The sequence below is a fragment of the Tenrec ecaudatus genome, chromosome 2 (genome assembly GCF_050624435.1).
Source record: "Tenrec ecaudatus isolate mTenEca1 chromosome 2, mTenEca1.hap1, whole genome shotgun sequence".
Taxonomy (NCBI): domain Eukaryota; kingdom Metazoa; phylum Chordata; class Mammalia; order Afrosoricida; family Tenrecidae; genus Tenrec; species Tenrec ecaudatus.
In genome coordinates this window covers 223,844,807-223,870,936 of record NC_134531.1, presented here as the reverse complement: position 1 = coordinate 223,870,936, position 26,130 = coordinate 223,844,807, and the positions used below count along the sequence as shown (strand labels likewise).

At 47.7% G+C, this 26,130-nt stretch overlaps 1 protein-coding gene across 3 annotated transcripts in view; it reads left to right on the top strand.

Annotated features, from left to right (window-relative positions):
• HUNK (hormonally up-regulated Neu-associated kinase) overlaps positions 1 to 26,130 on the top strand; it is a 135,324-nt gene that overhangs the window by 65,269 nt on the left and 43,925 nt on the right. For all 3 annotated transcript variants that reach the window (XM_075542374.1, XM_075542375.1, XM_075542376.1), the window contains exons 3-4: positions 11,437 to 11,492; positions 15,892 to 16,027. In XM_075542374.1, the coding sequence (XP_075398489.1) occupies positions 11,437 to 11,492; positions 15,892 to 16,027 (192 nt within the window). The remainder of the gene's footprint in view (positions 1 to 11,436; positions 11,493 to 15,891; positions 16,028 to 26,130) is intronic.

The following is a 26,130-nucleotide window of genomic DNA, read 5'->3' as shown; positions in this document are numbered from 1 at the left end:
GTTGATCCGGACTAACACAAACAGATAGAGCAGGAGGTGGGAATAAATAAAAGCCGAAAGAGGGCGAACGTTTCTTTCACCTGGGCAGGTAAAGTAAGTACAGCAAGGCCCCGGGTGAGGACGAATGGAACTCACCCTCCTGAGAAGTAGTCAGGGAGCTGTTAGTTGGGTAGACTGGTTTATCGCTGACCCTTTTAGAAACCCTGACAAAGGGGGAGGGTGAGTAAGAGCCCAAGATAACTGAGCTAGTGCCCTGCCTCTTTCCTTGGGCTGGCCTCCCCACTCGGTGTGGTGGATGGAAGAAGGCGACTTTTAAGCAATTTGATTTTTCTCATTTTTCCCAATAATTACATTTTTGTATTCTGCTCTGGCTTAATGACACCTTTCTGATTTTAAGAAACAATGGGGAGCGGGGGGAACCTGTTTTGCTCTTGTGCATCTTCTCTTAGTTTCAGCCTTCCGTGTAGATCATTCTAATCACTGCCCCTTTCTGTCGGCCTCAGAATTCCCTAGCTTCATCTTCTCATTCTTGACAGAGCTGTTTTCTTCTAAACTATTTGAACCAAATTTCTCCTTTAATTTTGCTCCTGCTTCCATTCTTCCCAGTGAGAGAGGTTTCCTTTCACGTGAGACAGACTGTCCTTCTTTCGGAGTTGAATATTGCTGCCGCTCCGGAACCAGCCCTCACAGACAATCATTTGGGCTGTCGTGGACTCAACTACTTTGAGTCTGTGCCTGTGGTTTGAAGTGACTGTGTACACGTCCCTGTAGACAGTGGTTCTCCACCTTCCTAACGCGCGACCCTTTCATACAGTTTCTCGTGTGCTGGTGACCCCCAACCATAACATTATTTTCGTTGCTACTTCATAACTATCATTTTGCTACTGTTAGGACTCGTCATGTAAGTATCTGACACGAAGGATGTAGTTTCATTGTTACAAATCGAACATAATGAAAGCATAGTGATTCATCATGAAAACAATATGTAAATCTATATTGTGAAATCCTTATTTCTAATGACAAATAAATGAAATGTTGTCTGGAAGCATGGTGTAGCATGGGTCACAGTCTTCACACCGGGTACCCTATGTGGGCGTATCTGCATGTGGACGGACCTGCCGGGAGATGGATAGAGGAGCGGTGTCTCGGTTCCTAAGACCATCGGAAATATGGGCTTCCCAAAGGGGTAGCAACCCACAGGTTGAGAACCGCTGCTGAAAATCCAAACTCACTGCCACTCCCTTCATGGCAACTCACAGCCACCCGCTATAGGGTTTCCAAGACTGTAACTCTGCGCAGGAGTAGACAGCCTCATCTTTCTCCTAGTGGGCTTGAACCACCGACCATGTGGTTAACGCCCACCTTATCACTCAGCAGAGGACGTGCCTTGAAAAGCCCTTGTAAAACCTCTCTCTCAGTATGGGGGCCTGGTGCTCTGGTGTAGTAGTCATGAGTTGGGCTGCCATCCACAAGGTCAGCAGTTTGAAACCACCAGCCGCTTGGCAGGACAAAGACGGGCTTTCTACCCCCGCAAAGAGAGTTCCAGTCTTGGAAACTCACAGGGGGCAATTCTACCCTGTGCTTTAGGGCCACTATGAATTAGCATCACGTTGATGGCAATGTTGTTATTTTATTTTTCATGACACAGAATTTTATTATATACAGGAGACACATTAGCTTGAACTAATAGAGCCCTTGGGGACGGAAACTATTAAGTGCTGGGTTAATATCGGCCATTTGGAACATCCCCCTCTTCCCAACACTTTGGAAGAAAGGCCTGGTAATCGCGCCCCAGAGGGCACAGCCTTGAAAACCCTGTGGGATAGTTCTGCTCTCACACAGTCTCTCACACAGTCTACAGCCACACCCCCTGAACGCGACCATCTTGCCTGCTCTCGGAAGCTAAGCAGGGCTGGGCCAGGTTAGTACTTGGATGGGAGAATCTCACATAGTCAGAATCAGTTTGACCGACGGTGACGGGTTTTCCCTCTATTGATGTTGGGTAAGGAGCATTGGTGGCGTAGTGGGTTAAGCATCGGGCTGCGAACGACAAGGTTAGCAGCTCAAACCCACCAGCTGCTCCATGGGAGAGAGAGGAGGCTTTCTGCTCCCATAAAGCCTAGGGAACCCCATGTTTTGAACACCCTATAGCATGAAGACAGATGGTCCTAACCTAATAGTCAGTTCTGCTCTGCTCTGAAGGGTTGGTTAAGAGTCACCTCTGCGGGGGGAGGGGGGGCTGTTTTGGGTAGTCTCGGTTCACAGTGAAACTAGAGAGAAGGGAGGCAAAGGCGTTTTATGAGGCTTTAATCATAACTCCTCCGGAGATGACCTCACAATTACCAGGTTTGGAACCCACTTAAAAACACATCATTAAGTGGTTAACTTAATGAGGATTTTAAGTGGGGCTTTGATTTTGTGTAGGATTTCCACCATGTGCGGCTTACAGAGATACCGAAGATGCTTTAGCTCTAACCTCCGGTCAGCCTAGAGATCGTTGCCCCTCCAACACTGCGCGACCACTCAGCGGCTTGTCCGTCAGTCAGTCAGCCATTGGGCTGAGTCCCACCCTGCAGGACAGGGTAGAACTACACTCCTGTGGGTTCCCAAGACCGTGACTCTTTACAAGAGTAGAAAGCCGCCTCTTTCTCCCTCAGAGCAGTTGGCGGTTGTGAATGGCTGACTGTGTGGTCAGCAACCCAACGCATGCCCGCACCACCAGGGCCGGCGAGAATCATGAATGAAAATTATACTAACCCAATACAGTGTACAAGAGGCCTTTGGAAAGTTTGTGAAAGAATTCCATTATCTTCTGGTACCATTCCCTCCCCCTCCTCCACCCCCCTCCCCCCCACAAACTTTCTCAAGCCCTCGGGTGTGAGGTCTTGATGGGTTGGTGGCAGAGCAGAATCTTGTCCCATCAGGTTCTTTCCCAGCCAGTGCACCTCATGCACGGCCATCACCTGCTTGCCAGTGCAGGCGTCCGTGTTGCTATGGAAGCGAACAGGCTTCAGCCCACCTGGCAGACTAAGATGGATGGAGAAGAAAGGCCTGGTGATCTCTCCCTGGAAAGCAGCCAGTGGGCATCCTGTAGATCTCCATGGCACGATCCTCAGCCTACCGTCAGGATGGGGTAGTGCTTTGGTTTGTTGTGCATGGAGTTACCACGAGGAAGGGACCGTTGGTGACAGCTAACCACTTTATAACACATGATCTTACACACAAAGGAATAGCTTCCTGGACAATCGTATAGTCACTCGATCATTTCCTGGAAATTAATATATGGCTCAATTCAACGGGAGACCGAACTGTGTGCAGCAACAACTCCTGGGTTGCGGCTCAGGGTGGGAGTGCACTCATACAGAGTCCTCCTACTGACAGTGTCCAGAGTGCTGGGTCATTGGGAAATTGGATGATGCCTTTTACCCCAGGGGGATGGATGACTGACCATGTGTTACATTTCTGTTTCTATGGGTTTTTGTTTTCCTGCTTTGGTTTGCTTGCTTTTGTTTGGTTCTTTGTTGTCTGCTAGTTGGTTTGTAGCTGTTGTTGGGGTAGTTGGTCTTAGGGGTTTTAATTTTGCCACAATACAACCGTCAGAGTAAACCAGAGTCATGCATATCCCAGGGACAAGCAGATGGATTCTGGGCCCCCACTTCACTCTCACCCCAATCCAAGAACAATTTGTTCTGATCCATGACCCTGTTCTGTATTCACCCTCATGAAAAGATCACTGAAGATAAGGGAGCTCCTTATCAAAGTGTGCTGAACAAAGCAGATGGTGCCTGGCTATCAATCAGCATAGTGTCTGGGGTCTTAAAAGGCTTGTATTCAAACAAGCAGCCATCTAAAGAGGAGTCAGCTAAGTCCACATGGAAGAATCACACCAGCGTGTGTGATCCCAAGGTGACAATAACAAAATCCAAACATGACGAAGGGAAAAGTATCAGAGCTTAAATTGTGAACACCCAATTTGTAGAAGGCTCTGGAGGGCAGCGGGAGCCCCAATCCATCTGCAGAGTGTCTTGTCAGATTAAGCCCCTGGCAGATCCCCTCTGGGCACAGGCAAGGGTCTCGAGCAGCTTTACTGCCAGGTAGAGATCATTGTAATCTGGATTATACTGGATCAAACTTGATACGTGGTCAGTTAACCTCCCTCCTAACCCAACCTGAAATTGTTCTAGGTTGTTCTAAGTATTTCTTACATGTTACACGACAAAAATTTCTTCCCTGGCCTTTTAAATACTGATAGTGGTCTTTTCTTTCTTAGTCATTACTTGTATTTCTATCTTTGTATTATTATTATTTTACCCTTACCACTTTGGAAGGCTGTAGGGGGGGGATGGGAAGGTTGAGGGGGTTGGGGAGCAAACAGTATGTGGGAGTAGGAGGGAGCCCTAGAACTGATGGTGAATGCACAACTCACTTTTAAAGTGATCACCATGGGGGAATTGCTCTAAAATTGATTGAATAATGATTGTTCAATTCTTCTTGAAGTGATCGAACTCTTGAATTGTATATGTGGCTTATGTGCCAACAAAACCGTTAAAAAGTTATATAAGTGTGTCTTCCAGAAACCTTTTATTGAGAGGCAAGAACTTTCCAGGGAAAGGAAAGAGGAGGCTACTCTATATTTGACCTCACCCCAGGTAGAACATACCCAGTATACAATATACATGTTATTAGTTCGTTTGGATTGACGGAGTACAATCCTCCAACTCATTTGTGGGAGCATTTGGGTTGGGAAAGTAGCTCTCATTCATAATATCCAGGAGCAAATTTGCCCCCGAATGACACATGGTTTAAGCACCTGAAGCACTGACCTCCTTGTTGGACGGTTGGTGGTTCGAACCAACGCAGAGGCACCTGGCAAGGCTGGACTGGTGAGCTGCTTCCGAACAGTCATCGCTTTGAGAACCCCATGGGGCAGTTCTTCCCTGCACCCATGGTGTCTCCGCTGATTGGAATGGACTTAGGAACCACAACGGGAGAATGTAACATAGCTCCCTATTCCCATGACGAGTTCCGGTCTCAGAAACCCTCAGGGTCAGTCCTGCCCTGTCCTGTAGGGTCACTATGAGTCGGGATCGACTCGAGGACGTTGAGTTTGAGTTTTGGAAGAACAACAGGCGCAAGCTCCTCTTCTCATCCACCTCTTCAATCTCATCCACCTCTTCAGCCCTAAGGCTCCCTGGCAGCTTCCTCATCTGGGAGTGCCCTGGACACTGTTTTTGCTGCTCTCCTTTGGCCCATGTTTGACTCCCTAACTCTTCTTTCCACTTTGAAATCCAGCCTTTCTTGTTCCCGAGACGAAGGCCAGCCTCCCCCCCCCCCCCACTTCACTGTCTGGTATCCCCTCCCAGGTAGTTGTGAAGGACGTTGGCACCACCCGCTCCCTGCTATCCTCCGTGGTCGTCTTCCCCTCTACCCTCTCTCTGGGTCCCCTCACATCCTTTTGAGGCTCAGCTTCCAGCCGCACTGAGGCTGAAACTCGGCAGTCAGCATGCCCTGTCTTGCTTATGTGTTTGGCCCATACAGTACTGTCGGGAGTGCTGTTTTAAATATGAATTTGTTGCCAATAGTGGGAAATTGGGATCAAATCCAGATTCCTGGCTTCCCTTGTAAGATGGGCTGAGCTGGCAGTGGTGGGGCTGAGCAGGGAATGACAGTCCCCATTAAATGGGACACAGCTCTGCTGCTTACCTTTGTCCCGCCCAAGGGAGCCCATTATGGTCATTTCTATGTATCACAATGGTGCTATTCCTGTCTTTAAAATAGAGAGGGGTGGGTGTGGGGACAAGGTGTCCTATGCCCAGGTGTTTACTCAAAGGCAAGTAAATCAGAGCTGGGCTGAGAATGGTGTGTTGCAAAAGTAACGGAAGCAAAGTTTATTCTCTTTCTTTTTATGGAAGAGAAGACTATTCTCTAAAACTCAACTCTCTGCCACTGAGTCCATTCCAACATGTAGTGACCCATTAGGACAAAGTAGAACTGACCCTGTGGGTTTTCAAGACTAAATCTTTTTTTTTAATCATTTTATTAGGGGATCATACAACTCTTATCACAAACCATACATACATTAATTGTGTAAAGCACATTTATACATTCATTGCCCTCATCATTCTCAAAAGATTTGCTCTCCACTTAAGCCCTTGGCATCAGCTCCTCATTTTTCTCCCCCCCCCAACTCTCCCCTCCCTCATGAACCCTTGATAATTTATAAATTATTATTTTGTCATATCTTAAACTGTCTGACGTTTCCCTTCACCCACTTTTCTGTTGTCCATCTCCCAGAGAGGAGGTTATATGTAGATCCTTGTAATCAGGTCCCCCTTTCAACCCCACCCTCCCTCCACTCTTCCAGTATTGCCACTCACACCACTGGTCCTGAAGGGATCGTCCACCCTGGGTTCCCTGTGTTTCTACTTCCTATCTGTACCAGTGTACATCCTCTGGTCTAGCCAGATTTGTAAGGTAGAACTGGGATCAAGATAGTGGGGGGAGGAAGCATTTAAGAACTAGAGGAAAGTTGTATGTTTCATCGTTGCTACCTTGCACCCCGACAGGTTCATCTCCCACAACCCTTCCATAAGGGGATGTCCAGTTGCCTCCAGATGGGCTTATGGTCCCCACTCCGCACTCCCCCTCATTCACAGTGATATGATTTTTTGTTCTTTGATGCCTGATACCGCTTCCCTTTGACATGAGACTAAATCTTTAGAGGACTTAAAAGCCTCATCTTTCTCCCTCAGAGCAGCTAGTTGTTTCAAACTGCTGACCTTGAGATTAACAGTCTAATGACCAACCCAGTAAACCACCAAGGCTCCCAGACTATCTTTACATATTTAATATTAAAAATGTGACTGAGTTGGCAGATAGCAACTTAAGATGCCAGAGTGTGTGACCATTCATCTAGATTATTCTGATCACCAAATATGGTGATAGGGTTGTTAGGTGCCATTGAGTCTGTTCTGACCCATAGTGACCTTATGCCCAGCAGAGTGAAACATTGCCCGGTCCTGCACCATCCTCACAATTGTTCCTATTGTTGAAGTCCTGGGGTTAGTCCATGTCCTTGAGGACCTTCCTCTTTTTGCTGCCCCTCTGCTTTACCAAGAGGAGCCCTGGTGGTTGTCGTGCTCCTGGTGCTGTAGTGGTTACGCACTGGGCTGTCATCTGCATGGTCAGCAGTTCAGAACCACCAGCTGTTCCAAAGGAGAAAGACGGCTTTCAACACCTGCAAACAGTTACAGTTTCCAAGACCCACAGGAGGTCGCTACGAGTCAGCCTTGGCTTTGTGGCAGCGAGTTTGGTTTGGTCTACTTTCCCAAACATGATGCCCTTCTCCAGGGACTAATCTCTCCTGACGACGAAGTGTTGCCACTCTTGCCTTTAAGGAACACTCTGTCTGTCCTGCTTCCAAGACAGATGGTTTGTCCTTTCAGCAGCCCTAGGTACTTCCAGTATTCTTCATCCAAGGCATTCCGCTGTGTGGATCGGCACAAACTATGGATAACCTGGAGTGGAATGGGAATTCCAGAACATGGCTTTGTGCCCATGAGGTACTTGTACTGGGATTAAGAGGCAATTGTGTGAACGGAACAAGGGAATACCAAATATGAAGGCACTTCAAAAAGTTCACGGAAAAATGAAAAATTAAGCAATAATGGAATTTTCTCATGAACTTTTTGAGGCCCATCCATCTGTCGATCGATGTAGATGCTCAGCTGTATTCCGTGGAGTGGAGTGCACCTCGTAGCGCCCCAAGAGGACAGAGCAGAACTGCCTGGTAGGGTTTGCTGGGCTGTCATGATCATGTGAGCAGGTCACCGGGCCCTTTCTGCCATGGCTGAACTGACAGCCTTTTGGTTAGCAGCCTAGTGCTTCACTCTTCTGTCAGCAGGGCTCTTAGATATAGGTGATTCAGAATAACACCCATATTTATTCATATATAAAAATGTATGCATGCACACAAGTAAGTAGTTAATTTGCATAAGGCACACTGGTGGTGCAGACGGGGAAGCACCAGGCTGCTGAGAAAGGTTGATAGTTTTCTTATCCTCTCCGGACGTCCTTGGCCTCCCGCTCACTTCTTCCCGAAGCATCGGAGAGTCAGTGGCAGCAAAGCATCGCACAGACCCAGTGTTTCACTCAGCCAAGCAAGGATTTCCAAGCGAAAGTCCTTTCGAAGGAGGAAGGGAGATGACCCAGGGAGGCTCAGTGCAGAGAGATTTATTTCACTATTACAAATGCATGCAGACTAAGGGGAGGGGTGGCCACCACTCTTGTGGGGAAGGCACTTCTGATAAGTTTGAGGCCCATCCCCGCTTTCCTTCATTTGGTCAGGTCAGAAGTATCATGGTGACTGCCAAGGTCAGTGGTTCTCAACCTTTCTAATGCCTCGACCCTTTAATACAGTTCCTCATGTTGTCGTAACCCCCCCCCCACCATAAAATGATTTCCATCGCTACTTTATAACTGTAATTTTGCTACTGTTCTGCATCAGGCCACCTCTGTGAAAGGGTCGTTCGACCCCCACAGGGGTCACGACCCACAGGTTGAGAACTGCTGGCCTAGGTCACGGCGCCAGTGGTAGTGATTTTTATTATGACAATTAGCAACGAGGTTTCTTTAGGTCATTGCTTTCCTCACCGCACATGCTCAAGAGGGGAGGGAGGTCCTAGATTTAAAAGTTTCCCTACAGGCTATCAATGGAACTCTTTTTGACTGCCCTTATTCTTAGGGTGTGTGACAGTGGGATGTTCCAGCCTTCCCAGTACATTTCCCTAACAGTCTGACACTGTCCAGCAGTGCTGAGGATCTGTTCCTATGAAGATGATAGCGAGGAGAACTCAGGTGTTGCCATTGTTGTTGTTGGGCCCGATCGTTGATTCCGACTCCTAGAGACCCCGTACACAACCAAAGGAACAGCCACCCAGCCCGGCACCATCCTCACAATTGTTCTCGTGTTGCAGCCACGCTGTCTGTCCACCTCCCTGGGGGCCTTCCTCTCCTTCGCTGCCCCTCTGCTTCACCAAACACAGCGTTCTTCTCCAGGGACTGGGCTCTCCTGACAACATGTCCAAAGGATCTAAGACCAGTTCTTGCCGTCCTTGCCTCAAAGGAGCTCTCTGGTCATACTTCTTCCAGGACACATTTGTTTGTTGTCTTAGCAGTCCGTGGCATTTCCAGTTTTCTTCCCCAGCCCCACAATTTGTTCCTTCTTCTTCCTTCTTCCATGGTGAATTTTCACATGCATATGAAGCAATGGAAAATACCATGGCTTGGGTGAGGCACACCTTGCTCCTTAAATAACCCCCTTGCTTTTCAACACTGTAAAGAGGTCTTGTGAAGTCGATTTAGCCAATGCAATGCATTGTTTCACCTCTTAACTTCTGCTTCCATGATCATTGATTGTGGATCCAAGCAAGACAAACATCCTTGACAACTTCAACCTCCATTTATCATGAGGTTACCTATTGGTCCAGCGGACAGCCCTGGAATTATGTATGTTTTTGTGAGCGTTTTTTTTTCTTTATTCCCCCCATCTTATTCAATCTTTTGTTTTCTTTTTCTTTTGTCTCTGTTAATGTTGTTTTGCTTACCTATATAAGATAGGCATGAGAAACAAGCCCCAGGAGAAAGGGGAGGAGGTGGTAGGGAAAGAAGTGGTGAGCAAACAATGCCACAGACAGGGGAACAACTAGGGAATTAAAATCAACAACAAGGAGGATGTAGAGATCCTGGTAGTGTTGGAGCTACAGCCATCTAGCTGAGAGGAATTACTATGTGGCAGAAGAAGGGCGGGCATGATGGTGGGACAGGAGGATGGTAAAAGGAAGCAGAGGAAAGATTTAGGAAACAAAGCTATGGATAGAGATATAAGCATAAGTGTGCACTCATGTAAATACATTAGTTCATAAAAAATAGAGGTGTTGGCCTATATACTTACATTGAGGCAGTGGACGGACTTTGGACCTCTGCTCAAGCCCCCCTCACTGCAAGTGCATTTGTTCTACCAACTTGGCATTCTGTGATGCTCACCCTCCCATCAAGATCACTAAAGACAAAATGGGTACAATAAGCAAATGTGGTGAAGAAAGCTGATGGTGCCCAAGCTATCAATAGATACAGCACCTGGGGTCTTACAGGCTTGAAGTGAAATAAGCAGCCATCCAGCAGAGAAGCAACACGCCCACATGGAAGAAGCACATCAGCCTGTATGATCATGAAGTGTCGATGGAATTAGGTAACAGACACCAGAAGACCCCAAACAAAAACATATTGTTGAGAAAGAGGGGGGATGGTTGGAGCAGAGACCCCAAACCCATCTGTAGACAGTAGGACATCCTCTCACAGAAGGGTCACAAGGAAGGGATGAGTCAACCAGGGCACAGTATAGCACCGATGAAACACACACTGTTTCTCTAGTTCCTTGAGGCTTCCTCACCCCCCACTATCATGTGATTCAGTTTTGGCGAGACCGGAGCATGTACACTGGTACAGATAAGAGCTCATGACACATGGAATCCAGGTCAGATAAACCCCTCGGGAACAGAAATGGGAGTAGTGATACCAGGAGGGTAGGGGGAAGATAGGGGAGGAAGGGGGGAACCAATCACAATGATTGCCGCATAACACTCCCCCCGCCCCGGAGATGAACAACAGAAATGTGGCTAAAGGGAGACAGTGGTTGGTGTAAGATATGAAAACAATAATTTATCATTTATCAAGGGGTCATGAGGCTGGGGGTGGGGAGGGAGGGAAAAAAAGAGGAATGGATACCAAGGACTCCAATAGAAAGTAATGTTTAGAAAATGATGATGGCAGCATATGTGCAAATATGCTGGATGCAATTGATGCATGGAATGTTATTAGAACTATAAGAGCCACAATAAAATGATTTATGAAACAAACACACTCAAGGGCTTCAAGTCCTTCTCATTTTCAGCAAGCAGGGTTGTGTCATCTGCATGGTGCCAGCTGTTAATAAGCCTTCCTCCCGACCTGATGCTGCATTCTTCTCCGTGCAATCCAGCTTCTCTGATGATTCGCTCTGCATACAGTGTGAATCTGTGTGGTGACAGGATACAACCCTGCTGCACACCTTTCTGATTTGAACCATGCAGTCTGCCCGTGTTCTGTCCGTCCAACCTTAGTTCTATGTCATCTGCAAGATCCAGTTTAGGCCCTACTTTCCGAAACAGTTCCTGATGTCTTCTGCCTTGTTGCTCTTTGAAACACTTTATCATTATTGTCAGTGATATTCATTATCTCACACTTGAGATATATATATCTTTACTTCCTGAGCATCCCCAGCCTGCTGTGTGGGTAGGTTCCAAGTGAACCTATGAAAACCATTCATTTCTCTTCAGTCAAATGCCGCCTTGCTATTTTGAATGCTTATCTGAAATACTGCTGTTTCCTTTGTTTCAGGGACTTGAAGATAGAAAATTTGCTGCTAGATGAAGACAATAATATCAAGCTGATAGGTATGACTTTTGTTTGTTTTTAAAACAAGACTATTCTCTAGGTGTTATTACTGTGAACTCTCTGAATTGTTGGCTTTTGGGAGTCTGATGGTGGGAACTATCCTGGATGTATTTCTTAGATCGCCAGCCAGTCCTTCTCAGTCACTTCTGATCCCGAACAATGGTTTTGAAAATGAATAATAACAAACGTTTAAACTTAATTAAGGAGATGGATTTCAAAGCCTTGAATGAATATGTTCCGCGTCCCCTTTGAGTTACTCCCACGAGAGCTTCACTGCAAACTCACCTGGGGAATCTGAAGCATTTGTTCAGCATCAATGCATTGACAATGGATTTGCTCAGACTCAAAAACTCACTGCTGTTAAGTGAATCCAACTCAGGGATCCTATAGGTCAGGAGAGAACTGCCCCTGTGGGTTTCCAGGGACTGTCGCGTTTTCTAGAAATAGAAAACCTCGTCTTTCGCCCACGGAGGGGCTGGAGGCTTTGAACTGCTGACCCTGTAGTTAGCAGCCCAATGCACAACCCACTATCTGCACTAGGGCTCCGTGGATTTACTAGAACTTACTCTTGACTAAGCTCCCCATTCGCTCAGCCTGGCTCTAACTCAAGAGCCCTAACTCTGACCTGGAATTGGAAGAAGCATTATGCTTTTCCAGAGGGAAGCAGGGAATGGTGCTTGTGGAGAACCTGTGCTTCCTGTTTTTTTCCCTGGGGGTGGATGGAGGAGGTGCAGAAGGAAGGCGGACCTTGTGTCTTGTGGGTTTTCTTGCCGGTGGGCTGAGCAATTTGGATCAAACATCCTCACTCCCGTCTTTTCCTGACTTGAAAGCACTTTGAATCTTTCCTTCAAAGGAATTACCTAGTTGTTTTTCAAAGGATGAGTATAGCTATTATCATTTCCTCTTAAGAGTTACTCTCTCTTTGAAAGAATCTTATTCCAATAAATCTTCATAAGTCACGTTTCAAATGAACTAGAATAACCAAGAGTAAGATTTTATTTAATCGGGATATTTTTTATACCCCATCCCTTAAAAAACAAATCTGATGTTTGATAGTTTAGTATCTTAGAATAAATATATCAACTACAACTGAGAACTTTTTTCCTTTTAAATTTATTATCTCAAAGCAGTATTCACTTGAGCCTTTTTATTTATTTATTCATTTGAGATTCATTTTTCACTTCTCAAGAAAATGGAGTAATAATTGGTTTAGATATTTACCAAATCTAATTGAGGCAGATCCGCGACACTTCTGGGAGGCAAACTTCTTGCTAGTCTCATACTGCTAATTATAGGCATGTGTGTGTGCCTGAAGAATTTTAATAATTACGTTTATGAATGTGAAACAGACTAGCTCTTTCTCTGCAATATATTTTTAAATTAAGCCCCTTGGCTAGGTCAACACAAGCCAGTTAAAATGCAGCTTTTTATCTCCTCCACATTCCAAGCCTTCCCCTAATTTATCTTCTGTAAACTGCACTTAAGATATGAGGAGACTCCGATTTGCCTGCAAGCAGGGGCCATCCCTGGCCCCTGTATGTCTTCTCCTAATGAGCCAAGGAGGGCGTCTTCATAGGCAAGTCTGGGCGTTGTGGAAGGAACTGAGTTAACTGCTGTTGACGGGAGCCCCACTGAGCTGAGGAATGGAGCCTTTTGCTTTAGTCTAAGAATCTTCTGGAACTCCTCTGAGATTGAGCCTAACACATGACTTTTTATGAAGTTTTCCTTAAAACATTGCCCCCCATGATATAATCTTTATTCTAGCTAACTTACTGGCTCCCCATGTGGTTGGTGCTGTGTGCTGTCAGTTCGATTCATACTCATCAGGAATCTGTCTGACAGTAGAACTGCCTCATGGGGTTTCCTAGACCGGAAGCCTTAATGGGGAAGCTTGGTGGCTCAGTGATTGAGTGCCAGCTTCGAACCCACAGGTTGGCGGGTTCAAACGTACCAGCAACGGTGAGGGAGAAAGAAAGGTGAGGCAATCTACCCCCATAATCACTTGGTCGTGAAAACTCTATGGGGCAGTTCCACTGTCTTTTAGGGTCCCGCTGAGTCAGACTCAGCTTGCGGCAACCAGGACTTTTATAGGGGAGCAGATGGCCCATGGTTTCCTCTTGGGAAACAGCCATGGGTTCTAACCACCGATCTCTGGGCTGCCCGGCGAGTGCTTAACCACTGCGTCACCATGGCGATGGCAGACCTTTGTAAAGGGATGGGAGTGCTGATTGAACTGTCCATAGAAATTTACTGCCATGGAGTTACTGCTGACTTATAGCGACCCCCCCCCCCCATGGGTTACTGTGACTGTTCATGGGAATAGAAAGCCCAGGCGTTCCCCTGAGTACCTGCTGGTGCTTTCAAACTGTTGACCATGCGGCTCGCAGCCCAGGGCGCAACCACGACACCACCAGGGCTCCCTTATGAATTGTGCATCTCCACGGGGTTAAAATGGTCAATGATTTGTTACCTTTATTTGCCCACAAGAAAATGTTAAAAACAAAGGAAGGAGTCGATGTTGAGGACCCAGCAGCCATAGTTGGTGGCCAGCCCCTGTTGTAGGTACTCATGCTGCTCCACAGAGCCTGAGCTGAAGATGTCACAGTGATCGGTCCTGAGGAGCCTTGGTGACGTAGTGCTTATGACTTGGGCTGCTGACCGCCAGCTCAATGGCATGAAACCACCGGCCCGCTCTGAGGGAGAAAAAGGGTGCGTTCTCCTCCCGGGAGGAGTTCCAGTCCTGAAACCCAAAGGGACAGACAGCTCTACCCTGTCCCACCGGGTTGTGAGTAGCCAGGATAGACTTGGTAGCAATGAGTCTGGTTGGGAGTTTTTATGCCTCGAGGCATGGTGGGTTTCACGGTGGGCTGTATTTTGAAGTCACCCCAACAGATGTACAGTTTCAGAAACCCATGGGGTCAGTTTGACTCTATCCTATAGGGTTGCTATGAGTCAGCATTGACTCGGTGGCAGTGAGTGAGTGAGCCAAGTGAGTGAGCATTTTTGGAGCTCTGCTTCAATGGGGCCCGATTTTAGAGCAGTTGTTTCATGACACAGCGTGGTCCACCAACTAGTGGGAGGATATATTTTTTCCTGGCATGGCATCTTGGTCCATGCCATGGGAATGACTTCCAACACTCAAAACTTCACCCTGTCCCATGTGATCCCTTTTCTGAGCCTTCCTGACGCATAAATGAGTAGATTTGTTTTGACGGGTAGTGCATTTTGCAGGTGCAGACATGTTAGAGTGCAGGAGAACAAAATTGTGGGGTGTTTTTTTGTTCAAGACTTGGAGGCAGTCTCTAGCCACGGCCCCCTCCCTGACTTCTCTTTGGGGACACATAACCATAATGCTTACATTAAAGTTCAAAGGATGAGAGGGAGGAGAAGGACCCGCCATAAGGGCGCACCACACTGCCTCCCCTGTAATGAGATCACAGGGAACCTGGTCACAGAGGGCCCCATGCACCCGAGTAGCCTGAGCTGCCTTGGGCTTTCCTTTCTCCAGTGGCCTTAATCCGCCCACAGGAAAGCGATGGCCCAAAGTCACGCAGTCTCGCTTCCTTTGCATCTTTACAGTTAGTTTTTTTCCACACTGAATTGTTGGGAAGGTGCCTGGCTGGCACAAACGATTTCTGCACTCTATTAACCTCAAGGTCGGTGGTTCAAACCCCCCTCCCAAGGGCATCATGGAAGATAAGCCTGTCCATCTGCTTCTTGAAAAGATCCCCCCATCTACCAAGAAAGCCACCCAGAGGACCGTTCCCCTCAATCCCACAGGGCCTGGTCAGAATGGACTTGACAACAACAAGGGAATGATTAAGGGTTTGCTCAGAGCACCCCACGGGCTCAAGGGATTGGGAGATATATTCAAGAGACTTGCACAAAATGGCTGAGTCACACGCCACTGAGGGTGACAGGGACACCAGCCCCGGAAGGCCAGTCTTCCTTTAGCTCCCCTCCCCATGAGGCCATCTGTAAGCTGATGCTGGGTTTGCACCATCCAGCACAGTTTCTCTCTCTGCCTTAGTCCTCAACAGCAGAGCCTTTTCTGCGCCTGGATGACGTGTTTGCAAGACTTGATGGAAATGAGCGTTGGTTCAGCCCTTGGCGCTCTCGCCGAGTTTGACCCTGAGGTCTGCTGTGTCGTGTTTCCAGCTAAGCCAGGACACAGACCCCTCACGTGCCCCACTTAAGCCTCGAGACTCGTATCCAGGGGTTACGGCTTGCAGCTGCTACCTTGGCTTTCCTTTGGGTGTGAAATTATGAGGGAGCCTGAGAGCATGTTTCCTTTCCCGTGGTCTGTGTTTTGTTTTGCTTTTTTTTTTTTTTTAATCACCTCCTCTTCATTCCCACATTGTCTAATTCAGAGCCCGTTTTGTCCTCCCCTCTCTGCAGACTTTGGCTTGAGCAACTGTGCGGGGATCCTGGGTTACTCGGACCCGTTCAGCACGCAGTGTGGCAGCCCCGCCTACGCTGCGCCCGAACTGCTGGCCCGGAAGAAGTATGGCCCCAAAATTGATGTCTGGTCCATGTGAGTTACTGAGCTTATCAGCGTGAATTGCCCTTCCTGCTGTTTCCACTGTTGCTTTCGTGCGGTCTAATGACTAACCCCTGAGTAAGAATGTACTCTAGTCTAGGCTCTGGAATATATACTTAGGGATCCCTTGGTGGGAGGGGTCCCCATTTCTAACCTTCCCTGTCTTATCTACACCCACTTGCTGAGTGGCTGTTACCAAAATTCATTCCAGCACTGTAGGGTAAAGGTAACAACAGCTTTACACTCAAGAGGCTCATGGTCTGGTTTCGTGAATCACTTCGTGTCCTTTGCTTGCTGAAGAGCCTTCTAGAATTTTCCATTGCAATCAGACTAAAGCCTGGCCTTGGGGCCTGGGTCTCCATCCTTGTGGGACATGCCTTCTCCCAACCTCTCCTGCCTCATCGCCTAGGGACTATTTTGGCCGCTCCCCCTACCCCCCTGGGGACTCTACTTGCTATTGCTTGGGCATGACGTTGCATAGTTCTTCAACTGGCCCATTCCCACCTGCCATCCTCTTGCGGGTTAGGCTGTGTATCACCTGTCTCCCTGTGCAGTGCTGGGGTGGGGCTGGGCAAGGGTAGAGGCCTTGTTAGACTGTGTCACCATTTCACTTACAGCCTCTAGCCACGTAGTTTCTGAAGGCGTGATTCCTTAGTCCTCCTTGAGACACTGGGCCTTACTTCAGCCCATCTTGAACAAGCCCACTCTATTGTGTGTGTGCTGGCTCCCTGGGGACAGGTTCACGTCCTTGCTGTGGGGAAATGGATTCTAGGCAGACAGGGGAGGGGGGGTCCTGACCAAGATAGAGGACCTTGAGATGAAGGGGCTCATGTCAAGGAAAGGCTGTTGATATGAAGTCATTCTCAAATTCCCTCTACCTTGCTGCCTTCAGCACGGGCTGGTTAAAAAAAAGAAAAAGAAGCTGACATCTCCTGGGTGTTTGGGACATGCTAGACCCTGTGTCATGTAAGTTTCCCAGGAGGCCAGAGACATGCTTACCCCCTGCTAGCCCCATTACCAAAGAAGACCCCAATCCTAAGAGAAAGGAGGGAAATTAGAGCTGGGTTTTGAGTCCGGCACCAGCCTCTCCGAGTCTAAAGCTAGAACGGCCGGTTCTTGGACGCGTCCTGTGAGCTCGCAGCCCCATCTGATGTCACTCTCCCTCTCCTCGCTCCCCCAGGCCCTTCTTGGGAGAACATAATGCGCTCCCCCTGGTCCTTGAACACTGCCTGCTCTCACCAGCCTCCTGCCTCTGCATGTACAGTGTCCTCAGGCTGGACTCCTCTTTCCTGATCCTGCACTGCTTTTCCCTCTGGTGGTGGTGCCTGATGCTTCTGCTGGGACAGAGAGAGACTGACCCACTGAAAGGCTGTCGTCTTTACGGAAACAGATTGTTAAGTGTTCCTTCTGCTGAGCCACTGCGTGGGTTTGAACTGCTAACCTTTTAGATATTGGCCCAGCTCTTAACCATGGTGCCACCAGGAGGCTCCTTGTGACATTATATATTCACACACACACGTTCCGTTGTTATTCCAAAAGAGTTTCTGAGTGGTGAGACCAGTTAGCCTGCTTGGCTGCTAATGGAAAGGTTGGCAATTTGAGTCTACCCAGAGGCACCTAGGAAGAACGGCCTGGTGACTTACTTCTGAGAAATCAGCCATTGAAAACTCTATGGAGCACAGTTCTCGGACACTCCTGGAGTCACCAAGAGTTGGAATTGACATGATGGCAGCTGATTCATTGTTACTCGGCTTCTGTTTTCTAAACTGGGAGGTAGTTGTCAGAGATCTCAGAGTTTGGGAGCTCTGGACAACACACAGCTCCTGGGCTCTCTCTCCTAGGTTCCTTGTCTGTATGCCCCTTCTAACGTTTCAGAACATACTTCCAGAATGGACAGGTTACCAGGAGGAAAGTACCAAGAAAGCCCTCAGCTTCTTTTGGGTGGAAACATCCGAATTGGTGTCATAACATCTCTTTGCTCAGAGTCCAGGATAGCTCTTTGGTTCTGAAGACATCATCCATTATTGCTGGAAAGTTTGGCGAAAGTCAAAGCTCTGAAAAGCTCCATGAGAATTCAGCAGACTTGTACCTACTAATCTTGCTGGAGATCTTGAAGGTGGTCCTTGTTAATTTATTCCTTGATCAATTTTCCATCCAAAATTTATTTAGCCTGTATTGTGTTTTATCTCTTACTCATGTAGCAAACTACCCCAAAGCTTATGGCTTAAAAACAGTCATCACTTATTAGTTCACAATGATGCAGGGTGGCACTTGGGCTAGGCTCGGCAGGATGGTTCTTCTGTTTTTTGGTGTTTTTTTTTTTTTTTTCATTTTTTCTCATAGATGGTCTAGGATGCCCGCAGTCATTTGTTTGGTCGTGGCCTTGATGTTGGATGGGCCAAATGCCCTGTATCGCTCAAAACTTTGTTCGTGTGATGGAAGCATCCCCGGGAGTGAGAGAGAGTGAAAGATTGAACACAACCACATCTTAAGCTTCCTCTTGTCACATTTGCTAATATCTCCTTGGCCAAAGTAAGTCGCATGGCCCAGTGCAGAGTCAAGAGGCAGAGAGAGATTTCATTTTTTTTGTGAGGAATTTGTGACTGTGCTTTGCAGACCCTCCTCCTTGTCTACCATGTAAGAGGGGCATTGACGATTCAGTACAGGGAGTGCTCAACAGGGATCCTTTCTGATGAGTGTTGTAGGCGGGTCCTGACTCCACCTGAATATCGCCCCTTTTTCAGCTTTCATTATTGCCTTTGGCTCTCAGCATCTTTCTGGAGCTGATCTTACTTTTGTCCTTGGAGATAGATCAGTTTACAGATATATTGAAACGTTGTATGCAGTATGTTTCACTAATGATAGGTTGTGCAAAGACAGGTGTGAATGCGGTTCACTATTACTTGAACACGTTAAAAGTGAGGGCGACCTATAGTGGAATTCTCACCTTCCATTCCGGAGACCGGGTTCACTCCCAGCAAATGCACCTCACGCCCAGTCACCGCCCTCGCGTCGGTGGAGGGCTTTGTGTTGCTGTGATGCTGAAGACGGTGCAGCAGAGTTTCCAGACCAAGAAGGAAGGACTGACAACTGGTTTCCCCACATCAGCCAGTTCTGGAGACCCGATGGATCACAACTGTTCAGTCTGCAGCCCTTGATGGGGAAGATGCCCGGCCAGGCCGGATTTCATTTCCTGTTCATGAGGTAGCCCTGCGTCCAGATGACTCCACGGCAGCTAACAAAAGCAACTCCTGTATCAAGTCTCGTTTGTAAATAAACATTGGATGCATAGTGGAGAGAGCACATCTGGGTTAACTCAAGAAAGCTTCAGCGGCGAGAAGAATCTGCTCGGGTCCTCAGGGATGCCTGGGTTTGCCGAGCAGAACAGAGGAGAGGACGTCTTGCAGAAGGAACGGCATGGGCAAAGGCAGGGCAACGTGACCCATCTAATGACTATTCATCTTGGAGCAAATATGAAACCTCAGAGGCCTCTTTAAGAGACTGCTTTTCCACTTCTGTCAGGTGTTGTGCTTGAGATACTGGTTAGGCTTTGGTTTGGTGCGTGCGACTTTGCACTGGTAGAATTGGAAAAGGGAACCGGTTTTCTCCCCGGTTCAGACACTGGTTATTGTCAATCGTCTTCTCTTTTCATCCCTCTGAAACAACAGAATCCAAAGTTCACTTCCCAAATCACAAGCAGCCTCTCCGCCCCAGAGAATGTGGCCTGTGCGCTAAGATTTCCGAGAGTGGCTTTGGAAGAAAGCCAGCGTGGCATTCAGGAAAACCTGGGAAAAGCCGCTCCTCCCACAAAGGGACCCCCTTCCCTCCTCTGAGTGAAGCAAGAATCAACTGTCAGGGGGAGTTGCTGCCGTTTCTGGGCCTTTTTCTTAGTGCTCATTATTTTAAGGACAATGAAAAATATCTCAAAGTCATTCGTTTTCTTCCTTTATTCCAGATGACGGGGAGGGCAAAATATGTATACGTATGTGTATTCGTGTTTGTGTATCTATGTGTCTGTGTATCTGTATATATACATGAGGGATCTTCAAAACATTCATAGAAAAAATGGAGTTGAAATATAATGGAATTTTCCCATGAACTTTTCGAAGACCCTCTCTCACCCGACTCTGTACAAAACCAAAGCCGTTATTGTCAAGTCGATCCCAACTCACCGTGACCCGGTAGCACAGAGTAGGACCGGGCTTTCCAGGGCTGCAGTCTTTACAGAAGCAGGCCACCACATCTTTCTCCCGGGAAGTGGCCTGTGCACTTGAACCACTGACCTTTTGGTTAGCAGCCAAGTTCTTAACCATTGCACTATCAGTGGCACATGCACGTGAGTTTGCGTGTGTAATGCATTTCAAGATTTCAGACTCAAAACCAAAAATATCCATTCGGATCCAAAGAGCCTTTACTATTGCTAAATAGCCAACTCAGAGTGGCACTTAAGCTAATTAAACAATTACAATTTTAGTCTAGCCTTGCTCAACATCCCCCACCCCCCACCCCGCCATCTATCATCCCTATTTAATCCCAAAATGTTTGGATCAAGCATTGGGCTGCTAACTTCAAGGTCAGCATTCAAATCCACCAGTCACTCCTCTGGAGAAAGATGAGACTTTGTACTCCCATAGAGTTACAGTTTCAGAAACTCACAGGGGCAGGTCTACTCTGTCACGGCAGTGAGGTTATTTTGTTTTGTTTTTGAGAAACAGAAAATTCAGTTCCCATTAAGCATTCACTTTTACTCACTAGTAATCTTTAATCTACTTTCTCTTAATATTTGCCTAATATAAATAGGACTGTACGGTAACTGTCCTTTTGTGCTTGGCTTATGCCACTCAGCATGTTTTTAAGCTCTATGCTTTTTATACCACACAGTAAAATGATTTTTCCCTGTACAGCTGAATAATACCCTATTGTGCAACATTCCATTTATCTGTTGTTTGCACCATTTGATTATTCTGAACAGTGATAAGCAATGAACAGATATCTGCTGGAGCCTGGCTTTCAAGGCTTCTGGTATACATGCTTATGCCTTAGTTTCCTAATGCCGTTCTAATACAAAGACCACAAGTGGGTGCCCTTGAAGAACACGCCTTTATTTTCTCATAGCTTGAGAAACTAAAAGTCCAACTTTAGGCCATGACTCGAGCGTGTGTTTCTGTTTCTGAGAGCTTCCAGGATCCTTATACATGCACCGGTCTGTCATCTGCCCTTCACTTCTCCCTGTCAGTATCCATTCTGTGATTTCTGTAGCTCAGAAGTGATTAGGTTTAGAACCCACCTGACTCCAATAGGACCTAATGACATAACAAAGAAAGACCCTACTTCTACACAGGATCATATCCACAAGGAACGGAGCCAGGACTTCAATACAGAGTTTGGGAAGACACAATCCAATCCCAAACAGCATAGGAGTGGAATTGTTGGGTCCTATGGCAATTCCGTGCTGCATTGTTTTCCCCCGTGACCACCCCGTGTAGTATTTCTGGAAGCAAAGCACGAGGCCTGCACCGTCTTTGCCTCCTCACCAAACACTTCTTTCTTTGCAAGCGTACTTTGTAAAAGAGGAAGACCAATGTTAACTTTATTCTCAGAATGTCACAATGCTCATTTAAGAAGCTTGGTGAACCCCTGTGGCTGTGAGGAAATGGAGCGGGCCCATCTGCAAAGCATGGAAGAGTCCATGTATTAGCAACTCAAACCTCTCTTGGGTTTCATGGGGACCCCTAGCATGAGGGAAACAGTAGTCTGAGGACGCCGTGCCTCTTGGAGAGACAGGCATAGCATGCCCAAGCTACCTGCCCAGCATCTGCATTCACTCCGTGGAAATGAGCTCTCCCAGAGTGTTGTGCCCTTGAATAAACAGGTTGGTCAATGGGCGCCCTCCTGTTTCCAGCCTGGCCCATCCTGGGTAGACTCGGGCCTTCCGGGAGAGAGAGAATCTGCTCTGTGTATTCTCCGCTGTGAAACACCTGGTGTTTTCCTTTGGTCCCTAGCACGTGCATTTGAAGGAGAGCAGAAGAAAGAAAGGATAGGAAGTTCGATCCTCCGGAAAATAAGTTCCTGGCAAACACAGGCCATTTAGTGGAGCCCTGGTGGCGTAGTGGGTTGTGTGTTGGGCTGCTAGCTGAAAGGTCAGCAGTTCGAGACCATCAGCCACTTCAGGGGAGAAAGATGAGGCTTTCTACTCCAGTCAAGAGTCTCAGGCTCAGAAACCCACAGGACAGGCAGCTCTACCGCATGCTGGGGGTTGGTATCAGTGGAAATGGACTTGGTTTGAGCAGCGTTTGGGATAACCCTCGGTGTGGAGCTCGCCGTAGTTTTCCTTGTGCTGCTGGAACAGAAATGCTACACGTGGGGACTTGAAAGAAGAAGGATTTATTTGCTCACAGCTCTGAAGGTGTAAAGTCCAGATCAAGGTGTCCGCCATGACGATTCCTTCCTTGTGGGTCGCCTCAGGCATTTCTTGGCTCCTTGGCTTGTAGATGATCCTCACATAGACAATTCTCTCATTTGTAGATTTCTGTGTCTCCTAGTATTTTTTATAACTTAGAGGTAATTAGGATGAGGATCTACCCTTGATCCGTAGGACCCCAGTGACACAGTACATGACAATCTCATTTCCATGGGGGGCCACACATCCTGTTTGGGTCAGGTACGACAGCCAGGAATTCAGTACATAGGTTTGGGGCCACAGTTTGATCCATAGCCAAGCTCCTCCCACCGACTCCCACCGCAGATGCTGGATTGACAGCCAACCTGATTGATGCAAGGGGGAAGAGTCCTCATCAACCGTCTCAAGGCATTTTCTTTTTTGAAGAGCCACGTGGAAAGAAGCAAGGTGCGCAGTGGAAGGAAGGTTCACTCAGTCACCCTGGACATAAGCTGGGTGTTTGTGAGACCCCTGCCCACACCTCCTGTGCACACAAGAAATCACGCCCCCGCCTGCTGGGATTGCTCTGTTGGTGGCTTTGCTCCTGGTGTTTTAGGAAGGGCACCAGCTGACTTCTCCAGGGAGTGGTGATTCTCTCTCAGCTCTGGCTGGAGGTAATTCCCTGGTGTCTACAAAAAATACATTTGCATCTCACACTAAATACCTGGATCGTTTCTGATTTAACTTCTGTATATTCCATGTGGCCCTCTTCCCCTTCCTTCCCAGCTGCCCTCCAATGGCACTTGTTGCTGTATCTCTGACATTACATGTCTTTGTCTCTTGGTGCTGCGGTTAAAAGAAATACCAGAAGGGGGTGGTTTTGAAGAACAGACATTTTTCCTCCCACAGTTTAGGAAGCTAGAACCGTGCATTCAATACGAGTTCTCGGAAAAGGCGCTCTCTCTTGGCCGGCTCTGGGGGAAGATCCTTTTCCTGGCTTCTGCAGTCCGGGTGTCCCTTGGTCCGTGGTGATGTCCATGCGGCATCTATCGATCTTGCTTCTGGGCCCCTGCTACTCTGTATATATCTCAAAAAGCCATTAGGTTTAAGATGCACTTGGCAGTGATATGGCTTTATTAATATTAATAAGGAAAGTCCAAATGGGGCCACAGCCACAGTTAAGGATTTAGGATTCCAACATATATTATAGGGGGGGCTGGGGGGGCACAACTCAGTCCATAACACCAGTGTATTACTCACTTGCTGTCTGGCATCTTGGAATTGAGGGGTGTTCCAGCTTAATAATGACTCACCCTATTTTGTTCTTCTGGAAAAACCATAGTCCTGTTTGCTGTTGCTTTCCTCGTTCCGGTGCCTGACCCCTCTTTCTCTTGAAAACAACCTGATTCTTTTGGTTGGGGGGTGGTGGGTGGAAGGTGTCCCATGCCTACTTCTTGAGACCTAGAAGGCTCTTAGAGGCCATATTTCATAAGACATCAGGAAATTCTGAGCATGGTTTGGGACTCCTAATTCTATGGCATTGAAGTGGTTTGCTTATAAACTGCATTCCACAACACACACACACCTTGGCATTCCTATGTGCTTCTGAAATGTCCCAGGGATCAGAGTCCCCTTTACCCAAACATGCTCGAAAACTCTAAGGGAGGGGGATTAAGGTGCCCACTCGCATTTCCTTTTAAAAATAGCCTATGGTTGTACTCTTAACATACCTCCTTCCCTGCCCCACTCCTCCAGAACCCCCAACAAACCCTCCAACAAGCGAGAAGCCAAACCTTTTGCTTTCAAGTCGGTCCTGACCCGGAGGGCCCCTGTGGGTCAGAGGACACGTCCCTGCAGCGGTTCTCAGGCTGAGATCTTCAGGGCAGCAGACTGCCTCAGCTCTCTCCCGCGGAGCAGTTGCTGGGTTTGAAGCGCTGCTCTCTGGGTTGCTGGCTGAGTCCTTTAACCACTGTGCCAACAGGGCTCCTAGGATTAGCAGGGTCTCCTCATTATTTGAGAGCAGAGCACAGAGGTAATTGCTGCTTTCTATTGAAATGTTTTTGTTTTGTTTTGTTTTAATTACATTTCACTCTTTCAAGCAGTTTTAGGTTCAGAGAAATTTTGTATAGGAAGCACAGAGAGTTCCCGAGTGCCCCGTGTTCTCTCCGCACAGCTTCCCCTGTTATTAACAACCTTCGTTGGTATAAACAGTCCTGGTGGCACAGTCAGGTAGGCTTTGGGCTGCTAAACACAAGGCCGGCAGTTCTACACGTCCGCGCCTGTCTACATTACCACGCTCCGAAACCCTTCAGGGGCACGATGAGTCGGAATGGACTGGCAGGCTATGGCTTGGCTTGGGGGTTTTCATGAGGGTGGGACCTTTTCAATAATTGATAAACCCATATCAATACATTAAAACAATATCAACAAAATGAAACTCTGCCATTCAGTTGATTCCAACTCATAGCAAGTCATGAAGGGTTTCCTAGGCTGGGAATCTCTGCAGGAGCTAGACCTACCTCATCTTTCTCCCAAAGAACAACTGGAGGGTCTAACCTTGCAGTTAGCCGCTGAACGCCTAGCCCCCTGTGCCAACACGGCTTCACACCAATCCCTCTGCTATTAAGTCCGTTCTGACCCATAGTGGCCCTGTAGGACAGTGTACAACTGGCCCTGTGGGTTTCCTTTCCAAGACTAACTCTACAGGAGTAGAAAGCCTCGCCTTTTCCCCAAGAGGCGGCTGGTGTCTTTGAACTGCTGACCTTGAAGTTGACAGCCCAATATGTAACCCAGTACACCACCAGAGTGCCCTACCAGGGCTTCGTAGGTATCCATCATTATCTGGATTGCAGTGTTCTTTTTTATTTCTTTTTAATACGCTTCATTTTTAAAAATCATTTTGTTGGTGGCTCATACAGCTCTTATCACAATCCATCCACTGTATCAAGCAACTTTATACATATGTTGCTATCCTCATTTTCAAAACAGTTTCTTTCTACTTGAGCCCCTGGTATCAGCTCATTTTCTCCACACTCCCTCCCTTCCTCCCTCATGAAGCCTTGATAATTTATCCATTTTTTTTCATGTCTTACACTGACTGAAGTCTCCCTTCACGCTTCATCTTTGATGCAGTTTTGGGTTTAGAGAAGCACTGAGCAGACTGTGCTGAGCACCTTCAGGCCCCCTTTTCCCTGCACAGGGACTTTGCTCAGCTGGGCCCTGTGCTACCGTGGAAGAAGCAGAACTGATAACACGGCCGTGAACTGAAACCCACCCGTGGGGCTCCCTGGGGCTGACTGTGTGCTGTGCCGGCCAGTGCACGCTGACAAGCGCCTCTCATCCTGTGGCCAACATCACAGTATCACACAGCATGGTTCGTTTCACTGCCCCCAGATGACCCCACTTAGCCACCCTTCCCCCCCTCCGCATCACCGACAGCATGTGGCCGGCTTCATCAGACAGGCATCTCCCACTCTGCAGTGTGCCTGCCCTTCGCGCGTCCTCTGTGCCTTTGTGGGGCCGGATACCTGATTTCTACTGGGGAGCAATAAATGCTCCCTTGTTCCGGTGCACCGCAGCGTGTGTTCCCATCCGCCCATTGAAGGATACCTTGCTCCTGGCCACTTGGAGCCTTTAGGAAGAGCTGCTGTAAACATGGGTGTGCAGGTTCACAGAGACATACATTTCCAACTCCTGAGGGAAAATGCCTGGGCACGAG